The sequence below is a fragment of the Saccopteryx leptura genome, chromosome 2 (assembly GCF_036850995.1).
Source record: "Saccopteryx leptura isolate mSacLep1 chromosome 2, mSacLep1_pri_phased_curated, whole genome shotgun sequence".
In the NCBI taxonomy this organism is placed as follows: Eukaryota; Metazoa; Chordata; class Mammalia; order Chiroptera; family Emballonuridae; genus Saccopteryx; species Saccopteryx leptura.
The window spans coordinates 12,054,363-12,066,497 of NC_089504.1; the positions used below are offsets into that span (position 1 = coordinate 12,054,363).

A 12,135-nucleotide genomic window follows, 5' to 3' on the forward strand; every position below is an offset into this window, starting at 1 on the left:
GTGTCATTTGGAATACCTGCCACTTAATGGTTTCTGTGTAAAGGAAAAATGGGGGTACTCATTTACTCCTACCTTATTAGGGTCATTGTAGGAGTCAGTGAGTTAATTTAGGTAAAATGCCTAGTATAGCTTCTATTATAGTTGATGTTTAATTGTCATATAATCCTCTTTGGCTTACTACTCTGAATTACAAATAATGGCTTATAAAATACAAACATAGGCAAGAAAAGTTACACACTAGCTGCCTGGAATTGGGTTGGCATGAGACTATAAAAGTAATTTTAATAATATGCTTTCTTTACTTTAAAACCTGCCTTTCTAAACCACACTTTTACTAGTTTTAAGAACTTGATTTTTTAAATTTGGCAACTGGTGAATGACTAGCTAATTAGTATTCATTTTAAAGAGCTTATCCATTATCAGCGTGCTTAAATGAAGAATGGATTTCTACAGGGATATTGGAATCATTTTGTTTGTTTTAGGCAAGGGCAAATGGATTAAAATCATGTGTGATTGTCCTTCGCATTCTGCGTGACTTGTGCAACAGAGTCCCCACGTGGGCGCCATTGAAAGGATGGGTAAGTACTTAAATATAGTTAAAAGCAAATTCTGAAGCTATAGTCAGAGGAAATCCTGTAGAAATTACATATTACTATGAAATGGCTGGGTTCTGAATTAGCTAAGGTATGTATGCATTGCCAAATTTTGCTCTGGAAAAAAATTATTCATCTTTTTATATGAATTCCTTTTTGTGCGTATAACTTCTCTTTTACTTTATCATAATTGATGTTACAGGGCCTGAGATATTTATTCCTGACAAAAGGTTCTGTAGGTGTAGAAGTGAGTGTGACCCTGCGCATGCTCTGCAGCGTGCAAAGCGCCACGACAGCCTCCTTTGGCCCATGCCCCTTCCCTGCTCCTTCTAAGATAGAATTCCCTGGTGTGCAGTGTGAGGCTCCCATACCTTCCCGTTCTACTTGATTGTAGACACTTAAAGATAAATTTATGGTAGTAAGTAAAGTCAGATGAGCAGCACACTTAGCCTGAATATAGACATAGTTCGTGATATATACTGTAAAACTTACTTAATTTAGAAATTATTATGCCTGATGGACTCAGGACCACAACTAAGAACATTATAAAACAAAGTTTTAAAAAGTCATTTTAAATTAACCTAGCAATTACTACTTTTCATGTAGTATCAGTTTTTAGTTTATTAAATAGGGAGATTTAGTCCTCTGTTTATTCTAATTCTAGTACTCGGGATAGGCTGTCTGAAATGAAGTCCTCTTATGGTTTGAGTGCTTTCTAGGTTACATGGGAGATGGGGCTGGGTTTGACTGTTGATTAGTTATTAGCTATACTAATTAATATGAAGGCTTGCTATATTTTTGTTAAATCAGAGGACCACAATTTCTTAAGTGATCCTTTCAGGGTAACTGAAAAGAAAGTTTTTGTAACAAAATGTTTTCTGAATATGTTATCTCATGTTGATTTAAAAACACTAGCTGGGGTAAACATTGATAATCAGAGGGGGAAAATAAATGGGGCCTTAAATGATAAATTGACCTTGACCCTTTTGGCCTTCATTATAGATAGAAATGTCAGCTCACATTTAACTGGAATCCTTTTAACACTTGATGCATGTACTAATTTGTAATTTAATATCTTCTAGCCACTAGAACTTATATGTGAAAAGTCTATAGGTACTTGTAATAGACCTTTGGGCGCTGGGGAGGCCTTGAGACGAGTAATGGAGTGTTTGGCATCTGGAATACTACTTCCTGGTAAGGGTTTCACATTCTGGAAGCAGAAGAATCAGAAAATCTCAGTTTGGATTACTTTTCTAAATATGTGTTAAATTTGTTCTCTGCACAGGAAAGTGATGTGTAGGAGTTGTTTTGTGTGGAATTTTAGCAAATAAGATATTTGAATGTTGGAAAAATGCTATAAAACTCTCAATAAATGTAATTTATGTTTTATATATACTAACATAAACAGTACTAATAAGATACTGTGTCTGTGATGAATTTGCTTTACCTAGAGCTCTGAATTAAAAATGCAGATGTTTTGTTAAAATATATGAGGTTCATTCTGTTTGCAGTCTGGTATTTAATTTGGAAAAGTTAAATTTGGTCTTATTTTCCATATGTAATCCCTTAAGGATTTGGGGTGATTTATCATGCTGTTTCTAAATTCTTAGAGTAAGACTCAATTTTGACCTTAGGTATATAAATGATTTCCAGTAAAATGAAGACAGTGAAATGCTAACATTTTGAAAATGAGTGTCCTTTTTACTTTATTTAACTAAGCAGATATAGTTTCTCAGTTTTTTCTCTCCATTCTTCTCTCTCTCTCTCTCTCTCTCTCTCTTGTGTTAGTTTATTGAATTCTAAATTCAGTTCTAAATGGTACTTGTGTTCTTTTGTCTTTTCAAAGGGGGTCCTGGTCTTCAGGATCCTTGTGAGCGAGACCCAACTGATGCTCTGAGCTATATGACTGTCCAGCAAAAAGAAGATATCACCCACAGTGCCCAGGTAGAAGATGGGGCCCTTCACTGGGATCTCGAGGGATAGCACAACTTTATTTTCTGCATTGTTCTATTTCAACATATTTTCTTGTGTGTCCTTAGGGACATTAGCATTTAATGAATAGTCTTTTTAGGTAGATATTCTAAGGGCTTTATAAATGGTTGTTGAAATTTGAATAAATATACTCTTTTGTTCTTTAGCATGCACTGAGACTGTCAGCCTTTGGCCAGATTTATAAAGTGTTGGAAATGGACCCCCTTCCATCTAGTAAGCCTTTTCAGAAATACTCCTGGTCGGTCACTGATAAAGATGGTGAGTGTGAAAGTTTTTTATGGGTGTTGGACAGGGGCAGTGGTAGAGATGGTCGACTTATTATAGTGACCATTTCACAGTATATACAAATACTGAATCATTATGTTGTACCTAATAAAATGTCCGTCAATTATATAAGGTCTACCGGAAAGTTCTGTCCATTTCTATCACAACAAGTTTCGACACGTAAGCACGTTTATTTGGCGCATGTGTGCCTTTCTATTTTTATCACTTAATGTATACATACTGACGTAGCAAATTAAAACAAAGTTAATTCACATTAGTCTTATGTGTAAAATGATAGTGTACCCATGGCTACTGATAAAGTTCATTTACGCCACTGTATTGTATACGAATTTCAACAAGGGAGAAATGCTACAGAAGCATGTAGAAATTTATTGAAAGTATTTGGTGAAGGTTCAGTTTCTGATAGGACATGCAGAAGATGGTTCAAAAAATTCGAAACAGGTGATTTTTGACCTTTCTGATAAGCCACGTTCTGGGCGACCATCTTTGATCGATGATGATGTTGTTAAGACCATGTTGGAGCAAGATCCTTTTCTGACAACATCGGAGATTGCAGAAAGGCTTAATTCAGCTCAGCAAACCATTTCGGACTATATTCGGAAGATAGGATTGGTGGGGAAATATATTATTTAATAAAGTTTATTGACGGTAAGAAAAATTTGTATTTTGTTTTATTCCAAAGACGGACAGAACTTTCCGGTAGACCTTATATATACCCCAGTTAAAAAAATGTGTTAATCAAAGTCATATATAAGGAAGATATTTTCTTTCTGCTCTTCTGTCCTGTCAATGACATCAGCTGGCTTTTATTCTTATCAGTGATGAACTTACTTGGCTTTGTTGGCCAGATAACATTACTGCATAGATGTTGGGACCAGACTTTGAGAACCCCAGTCTAAAAGGAGAGAGAAGCCTTAAACTAGGAGGGGATGCTATCACTGTGCTTGCCGGTGTTACATAACCAAGAAGGAGAAAGCAAAAATATAAAGGAAGAGAAAGGTATACTGGAAAGCTTGGGACTGTCTTCCATTGTACTAGTCTGTGGGAGCGCACACAGCAGAAAGAGCATGGGCTTTGGGGTCAGTGTGACCTGAGCTCCGATCACGCCCCACTGTTGACTAGCTTTGGGCCTAGACTGGCTGTTGGCAGATGGAGATGCCTGACTCAGTACCTTGAGTACTGCGGTCTCAAATGTGAATCCACTTCCTCTCCTCATTATGCCACACAAAACATTCCCCACCCCTTTTATCTCCTTTCATAGTAGAAGGGGGATGTTCAACGCCGGTCAGTCTTCACCTGGGACCTAGCCCACCTCCCACAGTTGATACTATTTGAATAATTTTTATATGACAAATGCAGTGTATTGGCCCAACCTGTTTATTTAGTCAACAGAATTCCAGTGACCTAAAGACTTCTCTGAGTTCACAAGAGGAGAACTGGTCATGATAATATTAAAGCTTCTTTTTGTTTTGTCTTTCCCACTCTTTCTTTCATGAGTGTGCAGTTTTCCAGAGGGCCCCATATGACATGTGATGACATTATCACTCTGATGGCTAAGGAATGTTTTTTTGTATATTCTCATATGAATTTTTTGGTTTAGTTTCTAATATGTTCCATATTGATAAATACTACCCACAAAACAAAGCTCTTTGGGTACTCAATAATTTTTTAAGAGGGTAAAATGATCCTGAGGTTAAAAGGTCTGAGAACCACTGTGTTACCTTGTAAACTCCTTAGGGGCGAGGGATCCTCCAGATCCTACCCAGTCACTGTCACAAACCAGTGCTCCCGGAATGTTTGCAGAATGGAAACTGGTTCTTCAAGAGGGTGTTCACAGAGCAGTGAAGAATTTTTGAAATGGATTCCCATGGCCATTTGACATTAAGCACTGCCTGTGGAACGAATGATTGAATAAGAAATTCAAATGTATATAGGGAGTCTTAAGATTGGTAGTGGAATATTTTGTTTCAATCACTGAATTCATAGTAGCTCTTGGTTTTGTATTTTTCTTTCACTAGATGGTATAAAAGGATAGCTACTGTTATATGACTTAGGTTTATTTGTTTTTAACTTTAAAGGCCTTCTTAAAAGTGTGGGAATGCAGGTGTGTCAGTAAAATAGAACCAGACCATTTGGTGTTCCATTTGAGCCCTGTCAGTTACTAGCTGCACGACCCGGGCAAAACCTTTCTTTAGCTGTTCTGTGTCTTGGTTATAAGGTAGGGGAGCCAAGGCCATTGTTTCCAGAGCCTTACTGCCTTCTTCTTCATTTCTTCCTGTTTTTAGCACCTAGCTTCCTGACACTGGCATTCAAACTTTATTCTTATAGTTCTTGGTGATTTTAATATGCATTTTAGATAATTTTTTCAAAACTCTGATTTCTTAATATCTTGACCTCCTGTCCTGTAAGAATTTTGTCCTCTACTTTATCTCACTTACCCATTCTGTGGACATATCCGAGACCTTGTCTTCAATAGCTGTACCTGTACTCTACATAGTCTCATTTTCAAGAATCCTACTTTCTAGTCGCCTCCTGTCATCATTCTGTCTAGTACCTCTGCTGCAGTTCTTGAACCTCACCACTGATTCCGTTAACTTTTCGTAGTCCTTCCCCTTTCTCATCCTCTCATTTCTGTTCCTTCTCAGCTTATAGTCCAGGACCCATTATTACATTCACTCCCTAGCGTATACCTTTACTTCCTTGAATTCTTTCTTGGCAAAATTCTAACTCTGGTTGAAATCTAACTGTGTGTCTACAGATTGTTGAACATTGTTGGAGAAAAATGCAGTCATCTTGACCGTTTTCCCTTTAAGTGACCTTAACCTTAAGTAGACCATGTGGGGTCTGGCAGTTCTCCTGTAAGTGCTAGGTGCTCCGATTTTCCTAGATAACCACTTCACATCTTCTCTCAGTTCCTGCTTCCTTTTCCAGCCCCTCATGTTTCTCTGATGCCCCTGTTTGCTCCAAGTATTCCTGTACTTTGCTTTCCCTCCCTTAAGTGTGGATAAACTGGGCTCTAAAGACCAGCCTTTGCTTGTCTGCTGGACCCCACCCTCGCCTGCCCTCAGATAGACATTATTCCAGCAGTTTCCTCTCTCCTCACTGCCTTTAACCCTCACTTTCTAGTGAGTCATGTCATCAGCATACACGCCTGTCACATCTGCCATGTGAAAGACAAAACAGGAGTCCCCGTTGTTTCTGCAGCCCCCCCCCCAACAGGTCCCATTTCTCTGCTCCCCTTTCTGGCAGCACAGTTGGGAAGAGTGGCCTCTTCTTTCTTCTCCTCTTCTCAGCTTTCTTTTCAAGTTAATCAGGCTTTCCTTCTTTCCCTCTACCAGTCTCTCTTGTGACCCTCATGTTACTACACTCAGTGGCTAGTTTTCAGTCCTTGTCTTAGCCGACTGACTTCTCAGCACCATTTGACACAGATGAACACTTTTGTCCTTTCATATTTATTTTGTTATGAGACAGAGTCCATTCATGGAATGTATTAAAGAAGTACCATTCAAAAATGAAAAGTTCCATATAATCAGCACTCTGGTTAAGAAACACTGTCAGCTTCTCAGAAGCCAGTATATTTACCCCTCCGCACCAGTTCCCTGCTCCCTCAACTGCCATTCCTGAGGACATTTTGGTAGTTATTTTCTTGGTTTTCTTTATAGCTTTCCTACCTGTCTTTGCTTTCCTAGGCAATTAAATTTGATAATATCTACAACTTTTCAAAAAAGGAAGTGCGCTGAGTGCAGTCCTTTGGGACTGGCCTCTCTGTGTACAGCATTGTTTGGGTTACATTGGTGTTGCTGCATATAGCCACAGTTTGTTCTTTTTTTGTGTGTGTGTGTGTGTGACAGAGAGAGGGACAGATAGGAACAGACAGACAGGAAGGGTAAGAGATGAGAAGCATCAGTTCTTCGTTGCAGCATCTTAGTTGTTCATTGATTGCTTTCTCATATGTGCCTTGACTGGGGGTCTACAGCAGAGCGAGTGACCCCTTGCTTGAGCCAGCGACCTTGGTCTTCAAGCCAGCAACCTTTGGTCTCAAGCCAGCAACCATGGGGTTATGTCTATGATCCCACTCTCAAGCCAGTGACTCTGTGCTCAAGCTGATGAGCCCACGCTCAAGCCAGTGACCTCATAGTTTCAAACCTGGGTCCTGTGTGTCCCAGTCCAACGCTCTATCCACTGCACCACTGTGTGGTCCGGCCAGTTTGTTCTTTTTAATGGCTATTATATCTATGATGAGTTTACTATAATCTAGTCATTCTACTTTTGAAGGACATTTGATTTCTCTTAATTTTTTGGTAAGGACTCACAGGGTTTTGAGTATTCTTATGCATGCTTCCTGGGGTATGTGTTTAGGAGTTCCTATAGGCCAGTATATGATCTAGTAAATGGTTATAATACCAATTTACATCTCACCAGCAGTGTATGAAAGCTCCCGTTGCTCTAGCTCAGGGGTCGGGAACCTTTTTGGCTGAGAGAGCCATGAACGTCACATATTTTAAAATGTAATTCCGTGAGAGCCATACAACGACCCGTGTACGTTACACATTATCCAATAAAAATTTGGTGTTGTCCCAGAGGACAGCTGTGATTGGCTGCAGCCACCCGCAACCATGAACATGAGCGGTAGGAAATGAATGGATTGTAATACATGAGAATGTTTTATATTTTTAACATTTTTTTAAAAATTATTTATTTATTCATTTTTTTTTTAGAGAGGAGAGGGAGAGACAGAGAGAGAGGAGAGACAGAGAGAGAGAAGGGGGGGAGGAGCTAGAAGCATCAACTCCCATATGTGCCTTGACCAGGCAAGGCCAGGGTTTCGAACCAGCGACCTCAGCATTTCCAGGTCGACACTTTATCCACTGCGCCACCACAGGTCAGACTTAACATTTTTTTTATTAAAAATTTGTCTGCGAGCCCAATGCAGTCATCAAAAGAGCCACATCTGGCTCGCGAGCCATAGGTTCCCGACCCTTGCTCTATCTCCTCAGAAACATGTGGTGTTGGCAGGCCCTTTTCCTGACATGATATGCTCCTTTTCTTGCCTTTTAGGTCGTTACTTTCTCTTAGTTTTTCCAGCCCCACTGCCCTCTCCTCAGCTGTCTGTTCTTCCCCATCTTCCCTTGTTCTGAATATCTAAGCGTCCCCGGGTGCAGTCTCCAGATCATTTCTCTTTATACTGACCCTTTAGGAGAGCTCAGTCTCTTATCTTGAGATACTTTCTGTTTACTGAAGATTCCCAAATTTATATTTCCACTCCAGACTACCAGCCCTAGACCTCAGACCCAGTTATCCAAATGCCTCCTTATTTCTCCACCTGGATGTCCAATACCTGCCTCAAACTTAACCTGTCTAAAATCTGAACTTCTGTCCTTACGCTACCTCCGATATGCTCTTTCCATAGCTGTCACTACCAGTCACTGGAAACTCTGTCCTTCTGTGTGCTCAGGCAGAAACTTGCACCCTTGAATCCTCTCTTTCTTTCCTCCGTATCTGGATCATCAAATCATGTCTGCTTCACTTCCAGTGTCCGGAATCCAGCTATTTCTTTGACTTGTTCACTGTGGCCGTCCTAGTCGGAGCTGCCATCATCTCTTGCCTGAGTTACTGTAGTAACTTCTCTATCTGCTGACCTTGCCCTGGTTGTCTATTTTCAACAGAGTTCTTTTTTCCTTAACATTTTCTTAAAATATAGACCCACCAAAAGTTACCTTATTAGTGCAGAGTTCCCATGTACCTTCATTCAGCTTCTCCTGATAGTTATATCTTATGCTGTAGTACAATATCAAGAGCGAGAACTTGATATTGGCCTGACCAGTGGTGGCGCAGTAGATAAGGCATCAACCTGGAACGCTGAGGTCGCTGGTTCGAAACCCTGCACTTGTCTGGGCAAGACACATATGGGAGTTGATGCTTCCTGCTCCTCCCCCCTTGCGCGCTCTCTCTCTCTCTCTCTCTCTCTCTCTCTCTCTCTCTCATGAATAAATAATAATAAAAAAAAGAACTTGACATTGGCACCACGTGTATACATGTTTTATGCCATGTCATCACATGTGTAGGGTTTGCATAACCACCACCATCATAATCAAGATACAGACCTGTTCCATCTCCATTTGGATCTTCTGCAAGCTGCCCCTTTCTAGTCACACTCTCTTCTCCCCTTAACCATCCCTGCGCCCTGCAGAGCACTGATTTTTCTGTATACATACATTGTTATCATTTCAAGGAGTTACACAGCAGGGTTCTTTTGCGATCTGCCTCCCATCCTGTGTAATGTCCTGTGACCCCTCCAGGGTCGTTGCACAGTCATTAGTTGGTTCCTTTATGCTGAGTTGTATTCCATGGCATGGAAGAACCAGAGTTTGTTTAACCATCCATCTGTTGTAGGAAAGTTTGTTTCCAGTGTTTATCACAAATACAGTTGGTATGAACAGTCTTGCATAGGTTTTGCTGAGCAATTCACAAAAACTCATACTTGTGTATTAGATTGGCCAGCAGTTTTCCGATGTTGTCATGTTTTGTCAAATTTTGTTTCCACGGTTATGTTGTCCTCATAAAACTGAGTTGCAAAGTGTCCCTTCATTTTTTTATTCCTTGTGTTTGCGTGAGATTCATGCTATTTCTTTCTTAAATATTTGGAAGAATTTATCACTGAAGCCATTTGAGCATGTGGTTTTCTTTGTGGGAAGGTTTTAAATTATGGACCTAATTTATTTAGTAGGCATAAGAGTATCATCCTCTTATGAGAGTTTTGGTAAATTGTTTTTTTTTTCTAGGAATTTATCCCTTTCATCTAACTTCAAAAATAGTTGTATAAACTTTTATAATCTTAAAAATCCTCTTTTTATTGTCGGCAGTATGTGTAGTGATTTCCTCTTTTATATTTTGTTCATCTTTTTCCTGATCATTCTCACTAAAGGTTTATTTGTTTTATTAGTCTTTAGAAAACAACAGCAACTTGTTGATCATCTTCTGGTATATATGCTTGTGCTTTATGTCACTGGTTTCTGCTCTTATCCTTTGTTTTTCCTCTTTATTACCTTCTTTGGGTTTAATTTACTATTATTTTATCTTTTTGTGATAGATGAAAATACATTATTGATTTTTCTAACCTCTTGTTTTATTGTACTATTAGGATAGTAAGTTTTCCTTTAATCTAGGTTTATATGTTTAACACTCTTTTAACATTAGTATCTTTCTTATCACTTAGTTAAAACTATATTTTCTCTTGTTAATCAATTTTTTAACACATGAGGTATTTAGATGTTGTCATTGCTTAATTTCCAGACAGGTAAGGATTTTTTAGTTACCACTTTGAGTTTCCACTAATTCTACAATGTGAAGACATGCTTTGTTTGTTTGTTCTATCCTTTGGTATTTTTTCCCTTCTGATATTTCTTGATACTTGTTTTATGTCTCAGTACTTAGTTTTTGTAAATGATTCTGTCTGAAAAATTATGTACATTTTTCATATGGTAGTCAGACTGTTCCTACATGTTAGGCTACATTTGTTCATGGTGTTGTTCAAATCCGATACACCTGTACTGTATTTTTGTTTACTTGTTCTCTGAATTACTTACTGAAAGCGCATGTCGCTTTTCCTCTATTGTGTATTATCTATTTCCCCTTGCAGGTCTACTAGTTTTTTTTTTGTTTTTGTTTTTTGTTTTTTTTTAAAGGTCTACTAGTTTTTAATTTGTATTTTTCATTTCTAGAATTTTGGCTCTTTTTTTTTTTATAAGTTTCAGATTTTCTTTCATAAACTTTATTTTTTACTTTTTATTTTCTTAGCATTCTAATTCTTTTGAATAAAGTTTGTTTTGAAAGCTCCGTCTGGGCCCTTTGGTTCTGTTTTTTTTGTCTGCTGCTTCTCTTGATTTTTTATAATATCTTGTCTTCTTATGTACCTGATTATTATGAATGCTGGAGACCTAAAATGAGAAAACTGTAGAGATTTTAAAGCCTAGAGTAGTATCATCTGCCACCAGGTGGGTTTATATTTGTTTCTAGGAGATGGTGCTGGGATTGGCAGTCCTGGGGCATTTGAGTGTCCTCAGGGATTAAGGTGATGTGAGGCTAGGCTTCAGCCCTGGGGAGGCCTGGACTCTGTGATGTTACTTCCTCGCACTCCGGTGTGTGGCGTTGCAGAGGCCCTGCCCACGGCATGGGGGATTCAACAGGCTCCCGGGCTTGGTGGTCCTCAAACTTCAGTTGTGGGCCCCCTGAGACCTGTGTGTGCAGTTTTTACTGGCTATTTCTGGATGATGCCCCTTAGGGAACTGTGGCCCCCAATGCAGGGTTTCCTTCATCTCCCAGATCTGAACTCCATGGTCTTTATTGTCCCAGAATGTAGATTTATTCTGTATTCTGTCCAGCTTTTCTCTCTACTCCCTTGTACTGTTGTGGACTCGGATATTTGGAAAAGGTCCTCTGGTGAGTCGGGCAGCGAGGGCTCGGGACCACTGTCCCACCCCTTTCTTCTGTGGTCTCTCCCCCTCTGGCCATTCCAGCCACCAGCCATGCAGGACTCTGGGCTGTCTCCTATCCTGGTCCTGAGGCGACCTTTATACTTCACTTGTTTTTGTTTGTTTGTTGTTTTTGCTTGGGGCGCATTCCCCAAATAATGACTAGCTTAGTCTTATTTTCTTTAAGTCTTCATCAAAAGGTCACCTGTACCTTTCTGACCTTTCTGCTGAGCACTACAGATAAAATAGCAGCACCTCCTCCCCAGCAAGCCTCTTACTTCTCTTCATTGTGTTCAGAACCGTAGTTCCCACCACCTCACAGGAGCTCTTTGAAACACCTAAAATTATCCTGCACGTAGAGAATGCTCAGTGAATATTTGTTGCTAAATGAATACATGAATGACTTTAAAATGAGGATGATAAAAGTACAGGCTTCAAAGGTGATTATTAAATTAGTTAATGCACCTAAAGTGTTACAAACAGTGCCAGGCAGGTGGAAAGCACTCGCATGTTATTTTTAAAAATTGTTGTCTCTCAAAGGATTACTTCTTATTTCTACATATTATAGAGCAGGGGTCTCAAACTCAACTCAGCATGTGGGCCTCAGAGCAAGATCACAGCCGTTCGGCGGGCCGCACTAGGTCTACAAAAGGCAACTGTTACGCAACACTTTTCTCACTGCAGTTGAAAACAAAAAAAAATCAGTACAAAATTGTTCGGTGGGCTGCGACTTTGAGACCCCTGTTATAGAGGTTGAAAATTACTTGTGTTTTGTAAAACAAGCCCATTTCCCC

The 12,135-nt window shown here is 39.5% G+C and overlaps 1 protein-coding gene across 8 annotated transcripts in view; it reads left to right on the plus strand.

Moving 5' to 3' along the window:
* The window catches only part of STRBP (spermatid perinuclear RNA binding protein), a 154,152-nt gene that overhangs the window by 103,534 nt on the left and 38,483 nt on the right, over positions 1-12,135 (plus strand). For all 8 annotated transcript variants that reach the window (XR_010749179.1, XM_066367211.1, XM_066367210.1 and 5 more), the window contains 4 exons: positions 483-578; positions 1,676-1,787; positions 2,440-2,537; positions 2,732-2,843. Coding sequence is in view for 7 of the 8 variants with exons in the window: in XM_066367211.1 (XP_066223308.1) it covers positions 483-578; positions 1,676-1,787; positions 2,440-2,537; positions 2,732-2,843 (418 nt within the window). In the remaining variant the exon portion in view is untranslated. The remainder of the gene's footprint in view (positions 1-482; positions 579-1,675; positions 1,788-2,439; positions 2,538-2,731; positions 2,844-12,135) is intronic.